This window comes from Phoenix dactylifera, chromosome 8, assembly GCF_051530095.1.
Source record: "Phoenix dactylifera cultivar Ajwa chromosome 8, Ajwa_hap1_PhDact_Kaust_v1.1, whole genome shotgun sequence".
NCBI lineage: Eukaryota > Viridiplantae > Streptophyta > Magnoliopsida > Arecales > Arecaceae > Phoenix > Phoenix dactylifera.
In genome coordinates this window covers 2,768,974-2,789,859 of record NC_143197.1, presented here as the reverse complement: position 1 = coordinate 2,789,859, position 20,886 = coordinate 2,768,974, and the positions used below count along the sequence as shown (strand labels likewise).

General features: G+C 37.4%; 3 protein-coding genes across 3 annotated transcripts; 1 reads left to right on the top strand and 2 right to left on the bottom strand.

Moving 5' to 3' along the window:
- Window positions 1-317: 317 nt before the first annotated feature.
- On the bottom strand, window positions 318-5,001 carry LOC103708774 (elongation factor 1-alpha). Its single transcript, XM_008793851.6, has 3 exons — window positions 4,810-5,001; window positions 1,975-2,441; window positions 318-1,448 (listed from the first exon to the last, which is right to left on the bottom strand). The coding sequence occupies exons 2-3, from the start codon at window positions 2,434-2,436 to the stop codon at window positions 567-569; spliced, it is 1,344 nt and encodes a 447-aa protein (XP_008792073.1). The 5' UTR covers window positions 2,437-2,441; window positions 4,810-5,001; the 3' UTR covers window positions 318-566.
- A 3,066-nt stretch (window positions 5,002-8,067) lies between these two features.
- On the bottom strand, window positions 8,068-12,320 carry LOC103708765 (elongation factor 1-alpha). Its single transcript, XM_039124269.3, has 3 exons — window positions 12,093-12,320; window positions 9,511-10,005; window positions 8,068-9,279 (listed from the first exon to the last, which is right to left on the bottom strand). Exons 2-3 carry the CDS (start codon window positions 9,970-9,972, stop codon window positions 8,398-8,400), a joined length of 1,344 nt encoding a protein of 447 aa, XP_038980197.1. The 5' UTR covers window positions 9,973-10,005; window positions 12,093-12,320; the 3' UTR covers window positions 8,068-8,397.
- A 1,952-nt stretch (window positions 12,321-14,272) lies between these two features.
- Window positions 14,273-19,962, top strand: LOC103708781 (mitochondrial import inner membrane translocase subunit TIM14-2-like). Its single transcript, XM_008793864.6, has 3 exons — window positions 14,273-14,478; window positions 17,336-17,514; window positions 19,494-19,962. Exons 1-3 carry the CDS (start codon window positions 14,476-14,478, stop codon window positions 19,648-19,650), a joined length of 339 nt encoding a protein of 112 aa, XP_008792086.1. The 5' UTR covers window positions 14,273-14,475; the 3' UTR covers window positions 19,651-19,962.
- Window positions 19,963-20,886: the final 924 nt, after the last annotated feature.

The window sequence follows — 20,886 nt, the reverse complement described above, 5'->3', positions numbered from 1 at the left end:
CTCCACCAAATCTCTCTTCAAACATTACTGATTTTGGTGGATTAATAATGCAAAGCTTGTTATGACTTGGATAACAAGAACAGATAAACAATTAACAAATGACAAAGAAAGCAAAACAATATAACAAGTACTAAGATGGAAACAACTAAAACCCCACAAGAAAGCGACAGTCTAATTTGTAATAATAAACCATCCTAGCACCTGCAGCAGCAGTCATGGTTGAACTCTTATCTATGAGCAAGGGTTACTTAGGAACCAGTAACATCAGCGGGACTACAAGTAGGCCACCAGCAAAAACATTAAGGAAAGAGAAGCACTTTGCTTAAAATACTAAATGCTGTCTCAAGATTATAAAATCAGATGTCCAAAACTCTCATCATCCAATAGAAAACAAAAAAGACTTCTGAATTTTAAGCTGTTTGTGAATTTAATCCAGATTCACAACTGAATCAAGAAAAAAGGAAAAGAACTAGAACTTGGGGGCGATGCCCCCTCTACCAAGACTCTTAAGACAAACAGGGAAACCATCTAATACTACCACACTGCTAGGCACTCGATGATATTGTTCACTTCTTCTTGGCAGCTGCCTTGGTGATCTTGGCACCAGTAGGATCCTTCTTCTCAACGCTCTTGATGACACCAACAGCCACTGTCTGGCGCATGTCCCTCACAGCAAAACGACCAAGAGGTGGGTACTGAGAAAAGGTCTCAACAACCATGGGCTTGGTAGGAATCATCTTAACAAAACCTGCATCACCATTTTTCAAAAACTTGGGTTCCTTCTCAAGTTCCTTTCCAGACCGTCTGTCAATCTTGGTAAGGATCTCAGCAAACTTAACAGCAATGTGAGAGGTGTGGCAGTCAAGCACAGGAGCATAACCATTGCCAATCTGACCAGGATGATTCATGATAATAACCTGAGAAGTGAAGTTGGCTGCCTCCTTCGCAGGATCATCCTTTGAGTTAGAGGCCACATAACCACGCTTGAGATCTTTGACAGCAACATTCTTCACATTGAAACCCACATTATCACCAGGAAGGGCCTCCTGCAGGGCCTCATGGTGCATCTCCACAGACTTGACTTCAGTTGTCAGACCGCTGGGACCAAAAGTGACCACCATGCCAGGCTTGAGAGTGCCAGTTTCGACACGTCCGACTGGGACAGTACCAATGCCACCAATCTTGTACACGTCCTGAAGTGGCAGACGGAGAGGCTTGTCTGAGGGCCTCTTGGGCTCCTGGATCAGGTCAAGGGCCTCAAGAAGGGTGGGACCCTTGTACCAGTCCAGGTTGGTGGACCTCTCAATCATATTGTCACCCTCAAATCCAGAGATGGGAACAAAAGGAATCTTCTCTGGGTTGTAACCCACCTTTTTGAGGTAAGAAGAAACTTCCTTCACGATTTCATCATACCTGGCCTTAGAGTACTTTGGAGTAGTAGCGTCCATCTAGAACAATGCAGCATAACAAATAAAAAACAAATACGATTAAAAATATCATATCCGACAGGCTATGCGCTTAAATGAAGGAACAAGAAAAGAAGAAAAGGAACGTGGTAATTTAACACATTAGTAACAAAAAAAAACTTGGGATGCATTGAACCTAAATGTTCTATTTTGAACATAAATTGTGCATACACCTAACAGATGCTCCGTGAACAAAATAGATCTCAGTTTTTTTATCATAAAATAGGACAGCATTTAGGGAATACAAACATAAAATAAACAGATCATGATTAATAAATATCATTGTTACATTTCACAGAGCAAACAAAACGACCAAAATACGAAAATATGTAATCAACATTAAAACACTTAGAAGCATGCATATCAGAGAAGGCTGAGAACACTAGACAGAAAACCATGAAAAAGAATATGACGACACCATATTGTTGAAGACATCATCTAATAACTTTCGAAAACGAATGGTGATGTAGTTTTAGAAACAGCAAGGAGGGGGCAGCAATATTCATACCTTGTTGCAGCAGCAGATCATCTGCTTGACACCAAGAGTAAAGGCAAGCAACGCATGTTCACGTGTCTGTCCATCCTTGGAAATACCTGCCTCAAAACCACCAGTCGTGGAGTCTATAATAAGGACTGCACAGTCAGCCTGGGAGGTGCCTGTGATCATGTTCTTGATGAAGTCACGATGCCCAGGGGCATCAATGACAGTGCAGTAGTACTTCGTGGTCTCAAACTTCCAGAGAGCAATATCAATTGTGATACCACGTTCTCGCTCAGCCTTCAGCTTGTCAAGAACCCAAGCATACTTGAATGACCTCTTGTTCATTTCCGCTGCTTCCTTTTCGAATCTCTCAATTACACGCTTGTCAATGCCACCAAGCTTGTAGATAAGGTGCCCGGTGGTGGTCGACTTCCCAGAGTCGACATGGCCAATGACCACAATGTTAATGTGTACCTTTTCCTTACCCATGATTGCTGAAAGGGGGAAAAAGGATGATCAGGAAAGAATAACATGGAAACAAGAAGACTTGCATATCTAATGACAGAAAAAGAACCTAAGTTCACAAATGTAAAAGAAGATTTAGTGGAAAAACAAAGCTTGCATTCCAAATTTCAAACTAATATACTTAAATAAAGTCAAGATAAAGGTCCTTCGACAAAGGATAGCTTATAAACAATAAAAATAATGCAATCTAACATGACACATACACAGTCACATTGCATATATAGGATCATCAGGTAGAAATCAACACAAAAGCAGGGAGAAAAATAGAAAAAGAGAAAGGAAAAACACTTGAAGAACATGTGAAAAGACCTATGAGCAACTAGAGCAAAATTTTTGATGACAATAAGCATAAGACAATAAAAAGGGAAAATATGGTAAATATGCCCATAAAAAAATATAGAAGGGTCATTCGTACACTTTAGTAATAAAACGCCCTTAATTAGATAAACCCACGGTTTGTTCAAAACAAAGAAAGAAGAGTAACTCAGTTTATAATAAAATGTTTTTACTGTAACCACAAAGAACATCATCTTAAAAAAACATAGTATCTTCCTTTACCATTTAGGAGAGCTCATTCATTGTTTACTTCAGACTATGTCACATACACAAATACAATACAATGCATAAAGCAATTGAAACTTTAAAAAAAAGCTGCTCGGAAACAGTCGCAGAACTATAGTGCTTTCCAGATCCAAAAAATCTACAGGAAAAGACTAAAGTCAGATCATGTTGACATGTATGAGAGTTGGAAGTCCAGGGTTAATAAGAAAAAACCAAGGACATGAAAACTCCCTGATATTAAAGTTTGATATATGCCTCCAGAACAAAGCCATCAAGACATTTAAAGTCCAAACCTCTTGCAGCCGAAAGGAGAGGCAAAAATATACCAAACTTTAAACAACCCTAATTGATAATATAAGCGACTATGGACTATAATAAAATGTATAACAATTAATAATCTAAACGAGAAGAAATAACTCAGAATAGACAGATCCAAAAAATATAAGAGAAAATGACTAAAGCCAACTTATGTCAACATGTACGGGAGTTCAAGGTCCAGAGCTAATAAGGAAAAACACAGGACATGAAAACTCCCTGATATTTAAGTTTGATATATGCCTCCAGAACAAAGCCATCAAGACATTTAAAGTGCAAAACTCTTGCAGCTGAAAGGAGAGGCAAAAATATACCAAATTTTAACAAACCCAAATTGGTAATAGAAGCGACGATGAACTTGAAGAAAAAAATGTATTTGACGTTAATATATGCCACCAGATCAAAACAAAAAGGATAACTTTAGATTCAAAACCCCTTGCGATTAATCATACGAGTATACATAAACTGGACAAAAGGGCGAACCATGAAAGTATTTTAAACGAGAAAACACCAGAACAATATTTCTAGAGCAAGTCCTTCAAGTTAAGGCAACCACGTAGCACTCAAACAAAGCAGATTTTCCTTCTGAAAAAGGAACAATCAGTATTATAATATCACTAATCAGTATTGTAATACCAAAAGGCACTTGCAACATATTTGAATTACCACAATAATGATAAAGCCAGTGAAGATCAAAATTTTCACGATACAACAATAAGTGGTTAGGTATATTCTTGTACCACAGGAACAAAGAGACATGACTTCCAGAAAGATCTTAGTAGTTAAATCTCTAACAAAATGCTGAAAAGATTGCCGTACACGCGTATGCATCAATTTCCAATTTCTTCTTTTAAATAGCACATACGAAGGGCGAATGGAGTAACTCGTTCACCATGGGACGATAGAAATTAGCCCAGGAAAAAAAAAGGACGAAACTAAGATATACGAAAAAAACACCAGCTTTAGACAGCATCTTTCAATCAATGATCTAACACAAACAACCATCACCGTCCAGCGTATTAAAATCGGAAAGCAAGATGTAGCTAGCTACCGGTTCAAAGTAAGAATTGCAAAACGAATATCTACTAGATCGAATACATCAAACGAGGCATCGAACACCTAAATCGAGAGCTTCCAACAATATCGTTCAAAACACAATCATATCAATCACATAAGAACTTAGATCAGAACAATAATTGCATCAGACACAGAAACAAACGCTTTTCTTCAAAAAGCCTCCACCGACGCAACATTAGCTACGAAAATAAAATTAAAAACAGAGACGATTCCGAGGAACTTTAGATCTAACACATAAATCTTTTACTTCTAATACTAGATCCGTGCCATATATTAACAGGTAAGAATTTTTTCAGCAGAACTCGAGAATTCATGCAAGATTTTAACGAAAGAAACATAATTCGATCAAAAAGAACAGCCTTTCGAACAGACAGTGGCTCTCACCTCTGTCGGCGGCGGCAGAGCGATTTGGGATCGGGATTGCCGAGAGAGAAGCGCAGAAGGTTTTCGGCAGGGCCACTGCGATCCTTTTATAGAGGAGGACTGAAACTTCGGAGACTTGACACGCTAGGGTTTCTCTCCAGACCGTGGGATTCTTTAATCGGACGGTGCTCGGTGTTATACAAATCCCACCGTCGAGTATAATCGGACAAATGAGCGGATGCCACGTCTTCCTCGAGGCTGCGTGAGATCAACGCGGCGATATTGGTAGGATTTTTAGACGCATCGGCACGCTTACGGCGCACGTGCCCCGGCATGGGAAGTTGGGGAACATTTCGTGCCGGCTCCGTGTTTGCTGTTTGTCTTACCTTGCCAAACAGGAACACGCCCACTCAGCTCCACGTCAGTGGGTTGGATTCGGCCGTATCTAATATCCAAATTTAAAATATATTTATCTTTATCCAAATCCAAACTCAACTCTAATTAAAATTTATATTTATATCCAACCAAAATCAGGTATCTTATTGGATTCCAGGTCTTCATTAAATATTTTTTGCCTCTAATAAATTATCCTCTCAGACTACTTCATGCACCAAAAATACTATCTCAAGAACTATGAATTATAAAAGATAATAATATTAAAACTCTTAAAAATGTATGGCAAGGTGGATATCTGTTGTAGTTTTAAGTACATATTTGAATTTTTGTACCAATACATGATGAACATATGTATATATATATATATAGAGAGAGAGAGAGAGAGATAAATAGATTTATGTATGTATATAGTTTGCATTATGGGTTGGGCTTCAAGTTTTTGGGCACCAAACTTTCCATATCCAAACTCGGTCCAATAAGACTTTAGGTTTGATTGTGAGATCCAATCCTCGCCAAAAGCTTATCAAGTCTAATTTTGTGACCCAAATCTTATATTTTGGTTTAGTTTCTGATTGGCTTATTAGGTTATCAATATACACATACATATCCACACACACACGCACAAGCGCACGCCCACACACACACACACACAGATATATATATATATATATATATATATATATATATATATATATATATATATATATATATATATATATATATATTGCATAGATTTTTATTCTTTATAAGAACGTGCATATGTAAATTACAAGAAGGATAGGAGCACAAGGAGAGGAGCAAAGCGGTAAGAAGCAAAGTTCCCATAAAAAACTTCATGGAAAAAATTTAAGGAAATGTAAATTAATTTTTCAATGTACTTATTATTTTTTCTCCATTTTTTTTTTAACATTCTCGCAGCTTTTCTCATCCACCGCAAGTTATCAGCAATTACTTTAGATGATTCTCCAAATATGCACTACAAGTGTAGATTATTAAGCATGTATACTAAGAAAGGTAGTAATGTCTAACCCCACATTTAAGTCTGGCTTTAATCATATGCATCAAGGATGACAAAGTAGCTTTATAAGAAAAGCCACGTGGCACACATGTTTCATACGTGTGGAAAAAAAATCTCCCACCATGTGAGCTTTATAAGAAAAGCCACGTGGCACACATGTTTCATACGTGTGGAAAAAAAATCTCCCACCATGTGGTGCTTATTCCGGGTGCACAAGGAGGTGCACCAAGAAGTATTCAAAACAAAAATAACATCAGAAGCTATTTTCTTTCAGTTCAGGTGAAAGCTTTTTTTTTTTGAGCAGGAAAAAAAAAAAGATGGAAGGTTGATAATTTAATAAATGCTTGCAGGGTAATCATTAAAACATCATGTGATATTTTGCCTAAAGCAACTAATATTGGCCAAACCATATAGCTTGAACCCAACACAGTAAAAGAATTTACAAAACATTGCAGTACAGATCAAAGATTAGTACATCAGAATGTCTCATTTTCTATATTGTTCTCTACAGAATTGCATAGATATATTAATCAATAGAAGTGGAAATGAACAGATGTAGTTAGGAAGTAACAGAAATATCTTCACTTCTTTTATTTTTCTCTTCAATATCGCCACCGCATTTGAACAAGCTGTTTGTGGAAGATCTGAGTGGAACAAGCCTAGAGGCTAAAATGGCAAAGAAAACAGAAAAGGACAACATTTTTTGTTTTAGATCTACAATAAAAAGACAATGAGAACAAAGTCATTGACAGAAGGTCGAAATTATCTGTGAAAACCCCTAGTAAATTATAAGAGCATTCATAAAGGCTAAACACACTCAAGCATGAACCATTCATACAAAAATTCTAGAATAGTTAAGAGAACGCTCAAGTAAGTTTGCAGACAATAAAAATTGCAATTACTTGGATATGAAACACCCCTTCAACCCTCACAAGGCAGCTAATAAGTTCATACAAACAAGCTATTCCCCTCACTAAGTTCAAAGCTTGATTCATAGAGCAGAATTAAGAGCCGTTGGATCTTTGCGGTTACCATACATGGATGTAAAGATATTATTGCACCATATGCACGAGATATCTATGATAAATATCCTAGTTACCAAAGAACAGAGAGAGAAACACTTTGAAGTCCTTCAAAAACTGATGTACCAGACTTGCATTTCATCTGGCAGCATTTAAGGCCGCTACACTTTCATTCTGTAGCTTTCCCACAGTAATTGCAATTCTGCCACCAATTTCACTAGCAAAACAGCAAAGAACCCTACACCATCCATTAAGCAAAGGTATTCCCTCCAAAACAGATTGCTGATATCCCACAAGAATCAATCCCATTGAAAATGTGGCAGAAGTCAGCAGCATGCAAGGTTCTTATTGACAAGACAGTTACAATTTTCCTAGATTCATCCCCAGTAGAGGGCCTTGTATGTACCTCACCAATTGTGTTCTCAAATGGCCACAAGCATGATGCCCAACATAGCAAGCAACTGGGCAGAGGGAACAAAACAACTCATGAATCCAAGGTCCAAATCAAACACAAACTAGCCACATCATAGTAAGAAAAGGAATAAAAAGTAGCTGCACAGCTGAAGAAGAATGCAATTATTACCTGTTCTGCATTCCTTTTAAGTTGGAATCAAGAAAGATCAGACAACTTACACCTGAACCTCATCTTATCTGCAAAAATATATAGGAATGCAAATTTGAAAAAAGAAGACATGCAAAAGTAAAAGCACATCCTCCAAGGCACAATGCACCTCCCTGTCCGCACACAACAGGTTTAAAGCATAGCTGAGGCATGGAGCCACAGACTATTACCTTTTTATGTTTACCCATTACAGCAAATATAATATCACAATCGAACAAAGATTGAAACAAATAATTTATTAAAATTCTGAACATTAAAAAGATACCGTAGCTTAAGATAGCGAAACTATTCAAGCTGCCCAGGAGCAAAAACCTAAAAATTCTGAAGCAGCTGATTGGAGTCTAAAATGGATACCAGCAATGCCATAACAAAGACACAAAACACAAAAGACTCCACCACCGCCTATCAAGCACCCAGTTCTGCAACAGGTTGCCAAATAGAGACAATGGCGTTGACCAAAACCTATAGCAAACACCATGAAAAACCAAACCGACACTGCTACCTACTAAATTCCTGCAGACTCTGACCAAAACACATTCAGAATGCATGTTTCACTTCTTCTTTGCAGCAGCCTTGGTGATCTTGGCACCAGTAGGATCCTTCTTCTCAACGCTCTTGATGACACCAACAGCCACTGTCTGGCGCATGTCTCTCACAGCAAAACGACCAAGAGGTGGGTACTGAGAGAAGGTCTCAACGACCATGGGCTTGGTGGGAATCATCTTAACAAAACCTGCATCACCATTCTTCAAAAACTTGGGTTCCTTCTCAAGTTCCTTTCCAGACCGTCGGTCAATCTTGGTAAGGATCTCCGCAAATTTAACAGCAATGTGAGAGGTGTGGCAGTCAAGCACAGGAGCATAACCATTGCCAATCTGACCCGGATGATTCATGATAATAACCTGAGAAGTGAAGCTGGCTGCCTCCTTTGCAGGATCATCCTTTGAGTTAGAGGCCACATAACCACGCTTGAGATCCTTGACGGCAACATTCTTCACATTGAAACCCACATTATCACCAGGAAGGGCCTCCTGCAGGGCCTCATGGTGCATCTCCACCGACTTGACTTCAGTTGTCAGACCGCTGGGACCAAAAGTGACCACCATGCCAGGCTTGAGAGTGCCAGTTTCAACACGTCCGACTGGGACAGTACCAATGCCACCAATCTTGTACACATCCTGAAGTGGCAGACGGAGAGGCTTGTCTGAGGGCCTCTTGGGCTCCTGGATCAGGTCAAGGGCCTCAAGAAGGGTGGGACCCTTGTACCAGTCCAGGTTGGTGGACCTCTCAATCATATTGTCACCCTCAAATCCAGAGATGGGTACAAAAGGAATCTTCTCTGGGTTGTAACCCACCTTCTTGAGGTAAGAAGAAACTTCCTTCACGATTTCATCATACCTGGCCTTAGAGTACTTTGGAGTTGTGGCGTCCATCTAGAACAATGCAGCATAACAAATAAATAACAAATACGATTAAAACGATCATATCCGACAGGCTATGTGCTTAAATGAAGGAACAAGAAAAGAAGAAAAGGAACATGGTAATTTAACACAATAGTAACAAAAAAACTTGGGATGCATTGAACCTAAATGTTCTATTTTGAACATAAATTGTGCATACACCTAACAGATGCTCCGTGAACAAAATAGATCTCAGTTTTTTACCTTGTTACAGCAGCAAATCATCTGTTTAACCCCAAGAGTGAAAGCAAGCAAGGCATGCTCACGGGTTTGACCATCCTTTGAAATACCAGCTTCAAATCCACCAGTGGTGGAGTCAATGATCAGAACAGCACAATCAGCCTGAGAGGTACCAGTAATCATATTCTTGATGAAGTCACGGTGTCCAGGAGCATCGATAACAGTGCAATAGTACTTAGTGGTCTCAAATTTCCAAAGAGCAATGTCAATGGTAATTCCTCTCTCACGCTCAGCCTTAAGTTTGTCAAGGACCCAAGCATACTTGAATGACCTCTTGTTCATTTCAGCAGCCTCCTTTTCGAACCTCTCAATCACACGCTTGTCAATACCACCAAGCTTGTAAATGAGATGGCCAGTGGTGGTCGACTTACCAGAGTCGACATGACCAATGACCACAATGTTGATGTGAACCTTTTCTTTCCCCATGATGGACGTGAATGACTACTAAAGCAACGATAACTGTCCAGAAAGAAGATGACAGACAACATTAGACATCAATCCAATAAACTGATTGCAAGCTTCATATTTTAAAACCTTCAATAACCAGGGTAATCATCAAGGTTTGACTACTAAAGCAAGAATAGCTGTCAAGAAAGAACGCAGACAACATTAGACATCAATCAGATGAAAAGTTGATATATTTAAAAAACCTTCAATACACAGAGTAATCATCAAAATTACATGACATATACAAGTAACATTGCTCAAAACATACTAAAACTTCTGATTTCTCATTAAATTAACAATGTAATTAGCCACGGTTTAACAGTCCAACGTGCAAATACAATCCTTTGCTGTTTTAGTGCCAAACACACTGAAACTATCATATAAAATTTACATATTGGATCGCTCATAGATATTAAAAAATCAGTGTGATTATTCTAGGTTATACCAAGACAGGAAACCTGAAAAATCTATCAAATGAGATATCTTTATCTTTTTAAAAAAAGATCTTTAGCTCAGATGACCAATGATCTTTCAAGCTGAACCAAATTTTTTTATTTAAGCATCAAATTGCAGAGGCACAAAAGGCAACATCATAAGTTTGTAATCAACTAACTGAAAGATATCAGCAGCCTGCAGACAAGTTTAAAATATGTTTGTTCAAATATCATGAATACTAAAGTAACTTGCTAGTGCATTTTCACCAATTCAGACAGCCCAAAAGTGAAGCTATGTCATTCTAATAACAGATCAGTAAATATAAACAAATGGTGTCAACAAAAGAGACATTAAAAAGGGAAGAACATCTAACTATGAAGCATATGTTTTCCGATAATTAATTACAACAACAAAAAGAGTCTAATCTTCAAATTTTAGAACCACTTTTTCATGGTGGGAGATGTCTTTGTTTGACTCGTTTTCAACATAACAAAGATACCCACAATTAACTTCCAATCAAAGTATTTTATGATAGTACAGCCATATAATATATACATTAAAATGGATAGGCACTTTTTTATGTAATTAAGCAGGCAAACGAGTAAACTTCATATTTTCTAGTTAACTAGCAAACACTATGCTTTGCTATATTCCCGTTATATAAACAAAACTTTCAGGAGAAAATAAAATAATAGAAAACATAATCCTGCTTCATTCACAAATTATTGTGAAAGATCTTGCCATGAAGATTGATAATGAAATATGTCCATACTAAAATGATTTGCCCTTTTGAAGAATCTCACTTTCGGACCAATCAGTATGCATATCTCAGATTTTCCATCACCCAAATTGGCAAGGTCAGCCATTTTTGAAATTGGAATGAACTAATCACGTCCAATAGGATTTGAACCTATACCAAAGGTTTAATTAACCTCTGTCCTTTCCATTAGACAATGGACGCTTTTTCATTCCCGATTTCTTCGTTCTACATATATTCTTTTTTGATGAAAACAAATTCACAAGGAACATAATACATGATATCAGATCAGCGAAAAGACAGTACAGTTTCATAAATGTTGCTAACTTCATCTGTACAAAATAGTAATAAGACAGACAACAAATCCGTCATCAAAATTTAGTTTTTAAACGATAAAGTCTAAAGAGAGAACTACACCAATAACAGAAATTAGCTCTAGATATGAACAACAAATTACTTCTGGCAATTAGATCCATAAGACATGAAGTACTGCAGAAAAGGTATCTATCGTACGCACCACAAACAATCCGAATCCCTCCAAAAGAAAAAATTCTTATCGCAAATTACTCTTAAGAAAAATCATAGAATACTGGTTCAGATCCGTTGAAGCAAAAAAGAAATGACATATATGCAAAATCCAGATCTACTGATTTAATTTAAAAGATTCAAGAACTCATGCAACAAAAAGAATCAGACTATATGCAGCTCTGAAAAAACCAGATTCGATCTTTAAGAATCATTTTTGCAGAGATCGTCACAGATCTAACCCACAAACAACTACGATGAACGAAGAGAAATCTTTCGCAAACCTAGATACACAAAGAGAAAGATAGGACCTTTCTGAATCGGAAAAGGATAAAAAATAGCAAACGACCGAAAGATGGAGGAGGTGGAAGGAAAATCTCACCCAGGAGAGGAAGGCCAGCGCTCGAGAGAACGGACGGCCGCTGAAGAACTGGCAAAGGTTTGGGAGCCAAGGAGAGACACTCGAGTTCATTATAAAGTGATCCACCGCAGCCGGGTTGGCTAGGGTTTCCCTCTCCGCCGTCGGATCTCCCATCCGACGGTCTTTGGCTTGTCAAGTTCTTGCCGTTGATTTCGATCCGACGTACCCTTCTGCCCCCTGCTTTCCGCGTTGTCTTGCGAAGATCCAAAAAAAAAAAGAAAATAATAATAATAAATTATTATTATAAATATATTTTAATTGATCTAAGAACCCTAGGAAGGACATTGTTTTTGAAGGTATCAGTTGTGGGCCGTCCGATCTGGTCCATCCGAGGGCGGAAGTTAGCTAGTTTGGCCGGCCGCATGCTGGTTCTCGGGCCTCCTCACGAAATCGGTTGGGTTCTTTGTTGGCGTTAATTGATCAAGCTGAAGAAAGGTAGGTGGCGAGTGGATCGCACCAAGTTGGGCCTCCACTTGCACCTCTTTACTTTTGGGATAAAAAGTGGGTACGGAGAGGATGCTGCCCAGCTAGGCCCCAAGCAATAGCTTGAAATTGTGAATATTTTATCTAACTTATGCTGTTATGCATAAATGGACCAAGATGGGGGAATAAATAAATACTTTTCTTGGAAAGTGAGAGAGGGATGGGATAGTGCAGGAAAAGCACATGTACCATGAGGCCAACCGAGTAGCAGATTGGATAGTCTCATATGTGACTAACCATTCTGGAGAAACCCTATGGTCAGGGAAGAGGGAATTATCCGGTGCATTCCAGGACTTGTTATCTTTTGACTTTTTTGGATGTATTCGTATCCAATTTGTATGAGATATCCATGATCATACTTTCAATACAGGAGGAGATGGGTTTGGAAATGCAAAATACTATCATGAAAATCTTTTTATTTATCTAGTGTTTAGACTGATGGTATAAAATGTCTAGACATTAATACAAATCAATAGTCGGGATCGAGCTGCTTGGGCATTTGTTATGACATAATTCGACTACAAACTTGTTGCTTGCAAGACATCCTTAATCATCTACCATGTCAATTATGCTCGATAAACCATCTAACTAACATGTTGGATTATGTTTTACATTGGATTTCACAAATTAGATATTCAATTCAAATTGCAAATATTGTTTTCCACATTACTGTAAATAAATATGTGCTTGGAGAGAGAGTAACTAGAACTTTCATCAGAATGACTATAATTTTGTTCATTGTACTGAAAATAATGATTTTTATGAGAAGATTCTCCTAGTGGAACTTTGTATATCACATGTTTTGCATAAATATGAAGTCAAAAATCTATTCCTAGTGCTCTAGTTCCTATTCATTTGATTGATCGTTGTAGTTAGTATTATCTATTCCTAGTGCTCCATAAGCATGAAATTTGCAAATAAACTATTTCACCACATAGATCATGAATGCATCAAATTCACCTCTAATACCCTTTACATTTGCTTTTCTTTTCATAAATTAATATTTGGCCCACATTCTCACATATCCACCTCTACATAGCATATTTCACATAAAACAATGTCTATAAAAAAAATAGGCACCATTTCTTGAGTTTTTCTAAATAACTTCTCCTAGAAATTTTCACATCATCAATAAGGAAAAGAATACTTGGTAGATATTATAATTGGGTGATTATATTTGCTTTTTTATGGTATGTTCTTTTTTTTTCCTAACAACTAGTCATAATAGACTTGGCTAAAGGTTTTATATATGGATAATTTCTAAAAAGATTTAAATATAGACTAGGCACCAATATACTTTACAATTTATTTATTATATTTTATTTTAAACCTATATAGGTTTTTTTGGCTATGCCAAACAAAGAATTTACATTTGACAAAATTCTAATTGCACATAAAATAATGGAAATTTTAATCCAAAAGGAGTTTCTTCCTTAGATTTGGACTCTTTCTTCTTGGACTCTTCCTTTGAATGTGCTAATTCTAGAATCAATTCGTTACAATGTAGTACGATCTTAATTCTTGAGAAAAATAACCAGGACTGAAAAGTCGAGAAAGACATTTGTATCAGTATATACGTGGAATTTGATATACTCCCAATAAGTGGATCCTATGACCGTTAAACTATGATCAGACGGTCCAAACACAAGGGGGTCTCCGCGGGTGAAAAACCTAGGTGAGCCACGCAACGGCTTGCCCATTGGATCCCCCGATACGGAGACTCTCCGGCGAAGCGACCGTCATAGCCGCCGCGGCCGCCGCCGCCGCTTCCTCCGCGCTGTGGCGATATAAACCCTAGCAAACAAATCTATATAGAGCGGGAACGCCCATCCCCACACTCTCACGGATTCATTATCGCAATATGGTGAGTTCTTCAAACCCTTCAACTTCAACTATGTCCGAATCCTTGATTCATCTGGATGTTTTCTTGATATCCATGTCTCTCGTTCTTACTTTCTTGATGCGAGTAGAGAGGTCTTATAATTTGATGCTGGAGCCTGGAAGTGGCTCAAGAAGAAGAATCGGGCCAATAGGATTCGTGGTTGGAATCGAGGGATTGCATGACGGAAGACGAGGAGAATGCGGGAGGGGAAAAAACCCCAACATACCTAATAAAAATTCCGAAAAAATGGGTACAAGAGAGATTAGATGACAACAGAGGATCCTGGTGAGATCATAAGAGTTTTTTTCCCAAAGAAAATTTTGTGGCTGAAATCTGATTATAGGTTCTAGATGCATGCAGGCGCTGCGCTTAAAGATCAAAAATTGACATTCCACAGCAAAAGATCTTTGATAGCCGAATGCAAAATTATATCATTCACAAAAAATTGTCCCATTATGGGACAAAAAGGTGAAACATGTAGTTGCTTAGGAATTTTCAGGACCTTTATCATTGCAAGGTTCTTATTTCAATGCTTGGAATTATATAACAATGGATATCTTGAAACTTTTATCTAATATGTTTCATTATGTCTTCTTCTCATTCCTAATCCTCTGATATCAACTTTCCCTTATCTTCTCATTTGGTACTCTTTAGATATTGTTACACCGGACATTTTGACAATACAGGTCCTTCAATAGCATCATTTGGTCCAAGCATCGAGTTCTTTTCTGCACAAGTTTCTATCCTTGCACATTCCATTTTATCCTAAAAAAAAATCCTGCTTTACTACACCATAGACATAATTTTCTTCATATTCAGCTCTGCAGTATTCCTGATGTTCTGATTCATAGAACATTGCCAGCTTTTGCTATCAAGTGAAACTATCTCCTGGCCTCAAGGGGAATGCTCTAATAAAATAACACTCCGAGCACATTTTAAAGTCAGCAGAGAGTTATGCATCCATTAGAGATTAGGATCCCATTGTCTTTCTTACTTACTAATAATAATGTACATGCACCCACCTCCCCTCCTCCCTCTTGCACAGCCAGACAGTGCCCATTTAGTTTGTATGGAAGTGCTTGCTGCAAGACAGTGCCCATTTAGTTTGTATGGAAGTGCTTGCTTTTGCTGATGGCCCAAGTTGCATCATTAACCACTCACAAAGGCCATATTGCTTTTGCTGATCGCCCAAGTTGCATCATTAACGACTCATAAAGGCCATATTTAAATCTTATAACTGTCTTTAATTCATTTCCTTGTGCTATTTCGTTTTGAGGTAGGGCACCAATTTGTGTGATGACTTCTTTGAAGTCAACATGTAAAACATGCCCTATAGCTGAATACTTGGGGATGACATTAAGTTGTTATTTATTTTTTGGAATCATTAACAAGTTGTGGGCTAGGTAGTAGGTATCATCTTTTTTCTACTGTTAAGATGATATTTATAAGTTATGATATCATAGAGTCTGGAGCAGTACTTGCACTTAAGTTAGCTAGATATTTCTTTGCTCAGTGGAAAATGTCGCAATATTGTTTAATTTTGTTTGCATATTTTACTCATTATTTTGATGTTACATATCAACTAAGAAACTAAGTTAAGTTCTTTTATTTTCTCTAACACTGAGACTGGATATCAGTTTTAGAGCTGAAAAATCAAAAAGTTTTGTTGGACCATACGTGATCCATTAAGCTGACTCTATATAATTGTGTTGAAGCTTGAGGTTGAGATAGAGAATGCTTCACATTCTTTAGACCCAGTGCGATGTTTACGGTTCTCCATGGATGTGTAATGTGCTTCTTATTTCATAATTAAAGCTTCCACGTTAGGCTTGTAATCTTGATACCCTTATATATATATAAGTAAATCAATATGGGTTTCATAACTCCAAAAAGATTTCCTACTAACTGTTTACCAGGTCTGTACGGTTCAGTCCAAAAACTAGCATCGATTTTTTTTTTTTTGTGGGTTGGGGGGGAGAGGGGAGGAAGACAAAGCTATTGGTAAGTACTAACAATTCATATTTGCTTCAGTTCCATTTTTTTCTGTAAACAAAAATGTATACAATATGGTTAATTCAAGTGTCTTGTTTCTTATAAATATTAACATGTTTTATGCATCGAAACCTTCTTGTCTTATTAAAATGCCAAGAATTCCTTGGAGGTACATGCTACTGTTGCTAAACATCTGTAAAAAATGTCATACTATGTTAACATCTTTAGATTGCAAACTGTCATAACTTAACTCTATCATGGAATGCAATTAATAGTAAAAAAAGGCAGCCTAATACACGAGACTTCCGCTGCTGTGGCATTTGGGGAAAGTCAGATATATGCAACCTTATCTCTACATGTGGAGAGGTTACTTTCATGTTTCGAATTTATGATATCCAAGTCACAATGAAGCAACTTTACCATTGCCTCATGACTCACCCTCAAAACAATTAATAGAAAAAAATTTTAAAATAGCTTTGGATTCTGCAAGTCTTGATTTTCTTGATATGCATCATCACAATTTCTTCATATTGCAATGCAGGGCCCTGATATGCCATAATTGGAATAGATATTAATTGATAATTAATACTATGCCAATAGAGATAGAAGAGATACAATCTAAGATATGGTGGCTTGTCTCATGTTGTGATGGAAAATTACTTGTTGATATTATACCATACATTCCACATTGACTTATACTTTCGATCATGCTTCTATAGCATATCAAACATCTTAGAGATTTCACTTACATGCTACGGCATGGCTTCCTCTCCCCTATGAATACTGTTCAGGACTTCAGGACTTTGTTTTGTTTTGTTTCTGATGTTAAATGGTCTGCACTCTGCAGGTTGCACCACTTTTAGCAGGAATTGCAGTAGCTGCTGCTGCTTATGCTGGTAAATATGGAATCCAAGCCTGGCAGGCATACAAGGCACGGCCAATTGTTCCTCGGATGCGAAAATTTTATGAAGGTGGCTTCCAGCCTACCATGACTAGAAGAGAAGCTGCTCAAATTCTTGGAATTAGGTAAGCACATCTGAGTTATTGGAATAGATAATCCAAACTGCTCTCAATATCAACTACTTTATGTTGTCTGCCTATAGAAACAGATAGACATTTCTAGGGTATATTCACAGGTATAATATCTTATATATGTGCTTAAAAATTTGAAATGCATGTAGAAGATTATTGAATGATATGATGAATTCTTGTTGGCAGTATCGTCCGTTGATCTGCAGTTGAGGTAGCTACTGGATGCAGTGAATAAACCACCATACAAATAAATTGCAACTGACCAGTTTTCTATAATATTTTTCTTCATTGAGTCAGTCTTTGCATCAGTTACACCATGAGCATTTTTTTACTTTTGTCATTTTTTCATGGTGCCACATCTTCCTTCAGTAAATTGTATACAACCAGACCAGTATCAAGCAACCACATCATGCCCATGCAAACTCGAATCTTTAAAATTGCAGGGTATGATGTTTATACTAATTTGATGAAACTTGGTCATATTTCACATTTGTCATCTTGTGATTATAAAAGAAAAGAAAGTTGTACATACGTGCTGATGCTAGCACATCTGTGTTGGTGCATGTTTTTGCTCATAGATTTGCATTATGAACAGCACAGCACTAGGCAAAAGTCAAAGATATTTGTTTGAGCTAATTTTACTCTGATAGCTATGTGCTGTAAAAGTTGAAGGATACAAGAAAATGTTGGATTAGTTGCTAGCATATTTGATATTGTGAAGCAAATAGAGCAACTATCCATAATTGGTTTTCCCTCCCTATCAATGCCTGTCTGTTGATTTCACCAATTATTAAATTTCAACAATTTGGGATTGTGCTAAGTGCATTCAATTATATTCTCTGTGAAGGCATTTTATGTCATAATTACTGGAAAACAATATGTTTCAGGCTCTTTGATGAGTCACTGTTCACAATTTTTTATTGTGTAAAACACATCCCAGTTCAATTTTCCACTGCTTCCCGAGCTTGTTTCTTGTTCTTGTACATAAGATGGCAGGAGAAGAACTTGACATTTATATCCTCCCCCAACTTTTCCTTCATTTTTTACCAAAACAATTTCCCTTCATTTTGATTATAACTAAAGCAGGGGAACTAGCATTTAAGTGATTGATAGAATTATTGTACTTTCAACACTTTGTCCCTTCAAGTAGGTAAAGTTTTATAGCAGAGAACTGCAAGATATGGAGGGGAATGGTATGAGCAAGTTATGGCAAAAAGTTCATATTCCTAATCTTTGTTCCCTTCCGCTTGCCCAAATCTTGATATTGCACTCAGAGAGCTGCTCCTTTCATCCTTCTGGTTCTGGTTCAGTCATAGGAGTCAACAGGAACATGATCTGCCATGTTTTTTTTATGGATCAAGTGTAGAGTTAAGAGCTGTTAAGAAAACCATTGAAATGTGCACTTAACCAGTTCCAAATTGAGATGAAGGGGACTAAAGGAATGTAAGTACTTGAATTAGGAGGATTTAGTTCATTTTTAAAGAGATTCTGATCTTTCAATATTTAGTGATATGAATTTTACTCATCTTTAGGGCTGCTGTTAATGAGATTATGAATAAACTGACAAAATTGCAATGGTTGTCTTGGGGACGCAAGCTTCTTTCTGGACAGACTCTATTCGTTAGTGTTGCTCAGACATATGACCCTTTTCAAATCGTTCATTACTAGAATTTGCCGTCAACTTTGGCTTGGCTTGGAGTCGAATGAAGTTGCATGGTTTTGATGATTAGTCTAGAGCAGGAGCAAGAATAGGAGAGTGTAGGGTGTCTGTTTGAACAAATTTCCTAGAAAGTTGTTGGCATGAAGGAATTTGGAAATTAGTGTATAGATCAATGATCTATAATGATAATTTCACATATCTTTACTCTTGAGGATGGTGATTTATATTCTGTATTTTTCCCCTGCACTTTTTCTTGCTTATCATTCTTCTTTTCCCTTACCATTATCCTGCTTCCTTCCTTCCAATTTTGCAGGGAAAGCACCCCTCCAGATAAGATCAAAGACGCGCACAGAAAGGTTATGGTTGCCAACCATCCAGATGCAGGAGGAAGCCATTACCTTGCCTCAAAAATCAATGAGGCAAAAGATGTGTTGCTGGGGAAGACCAAAGGCGGAGGATCTGCATTTTGATGTTCCCCTTCTCCTATTAAGATTCCTGGTGCTGCCTCCTAGTTAAATCAGAAAATTGTATTAATTAGAGAAAAGGTGCAGAGCTTGATTTTTTATTACATCATATCTTACACTTACCTAGACCATTTTTGATCTTCTCGGCTAGCCTAAACTTCAAATAAGTTGGCGCCTTTAAAGTACTGTGAAGAATTTTGTTGTGCATTTCGCTAAGAGTACCTGCAAATGTATTACCATTAATTTGGAGGACTTGTAAACACTGATCATCGGATGTTCTCAAATTTTGTTATGCATTGTGGCTATCAGATACTGGAATTGTTCGATTTTGAGCAAATGGCCTTGGAGTAGTGATAATTTGGCATCAAATATATACCATGAAAAGTTCTCTATGGATATTTGAGACCTGGCAGCAAAACTTATTAATCGAAATGCATGATTTAAAGATCTTGCACTGACTATTTTCCTTGGAAAATTGGGGACTGGTTATGCATCACCACACCATCTTATTTACAAAATCTTGTGCGCTTGATAATATCCCGTGCATCTGTGGCCAACTCTTTTTCATTTGTAATCTCTATTCGCCACTCTGGTTCGAGTATTCTGCTCCAGCTTTCTTTGTTTTAGTCAGATATGGGATGTTCAGGTGGTTGTGTTTTGTGAATTTTTGTGAACGTTTATGCATTGCTCTGAAAACCTTAGCTAGGACTTGAAATTTCTAACCAGGCTGTATGACAAATGCCTATAATGGATCCAATGCTTAGGATGGATGCAGAAACCTCATTTTTTTTTTCTTGCCTTCTTGCATACATTTTACCTGTTATTTGGGTGTTCCATATTTGCACTCTTTGCACCGGAAATAAAATTACGATCGACCTGTGTAGAGAGCATGTTTATATGGAGAGTGCAAGTCTAACCAGGATCACCATGAGCACCTCTGCATTCCTAGTGCCTGCACTGCGCTTTGGGGTTGGGTGTTTGAAACTGATCGTCATAGATGTGTTGTCCTTTATTTAGCCCACCCCTCTTCTTCTTTTTCTTCATCTTCTGTTTTTTTGGGAGAGAAATAAAAGAGCTGTATGAACAAAAATCAACGACAACAAATGATAGTATTTAATTAATTATATGATAGTATCAATGGATTATATTAAAATCAAAAGGGAAAAATAGCATCATTCATAAAAATGCTAGTCGATACTGATCCAGCCGAGACAAGGTGGAGACATTAATGATGGTCCAAGG

Bases quoted from the DNA above. Each gene is read 5' to 3' on its own strand.
- LOC103708781 (XM_008793864.6), top strand. The intron at 17,515-19,493 runs GTAAGCACATCT...CCAATTTTGCAG, and splicing joins GCTCAAATTCTTGGAATTAG to GGAAAGCACCCCTCCAGATA.
- LOC103708765 (XM_039124269.3), bottom strand. From the start codon at position 9,972: ATGGGGAAAGAAAAGGTTCACATCAACATTGTGGTCATTGGTCATGTC. The intron at 9,280-9,510 runs GTAAAAAACTGA...GCATTGTTCTAG, and splicing joins TGATTTGCTGCTGTAACAAG to ATGGACGCCACAACTCCAAA.
- LOC103708774 (XM_008793851.6), bottom strand. From the start codon at position 2,436: ATGGGTAAGGAAAAGGTACACATTAACATTGTGGTCATTGGCCATGTC. The intron at 1,449-1,974 runs GTATGAATATTG...GCATTGTTCTAG, and splicing joins TGATCTGCTGCTGCAACAAG to ATGGACGCTACTACTCCAAA.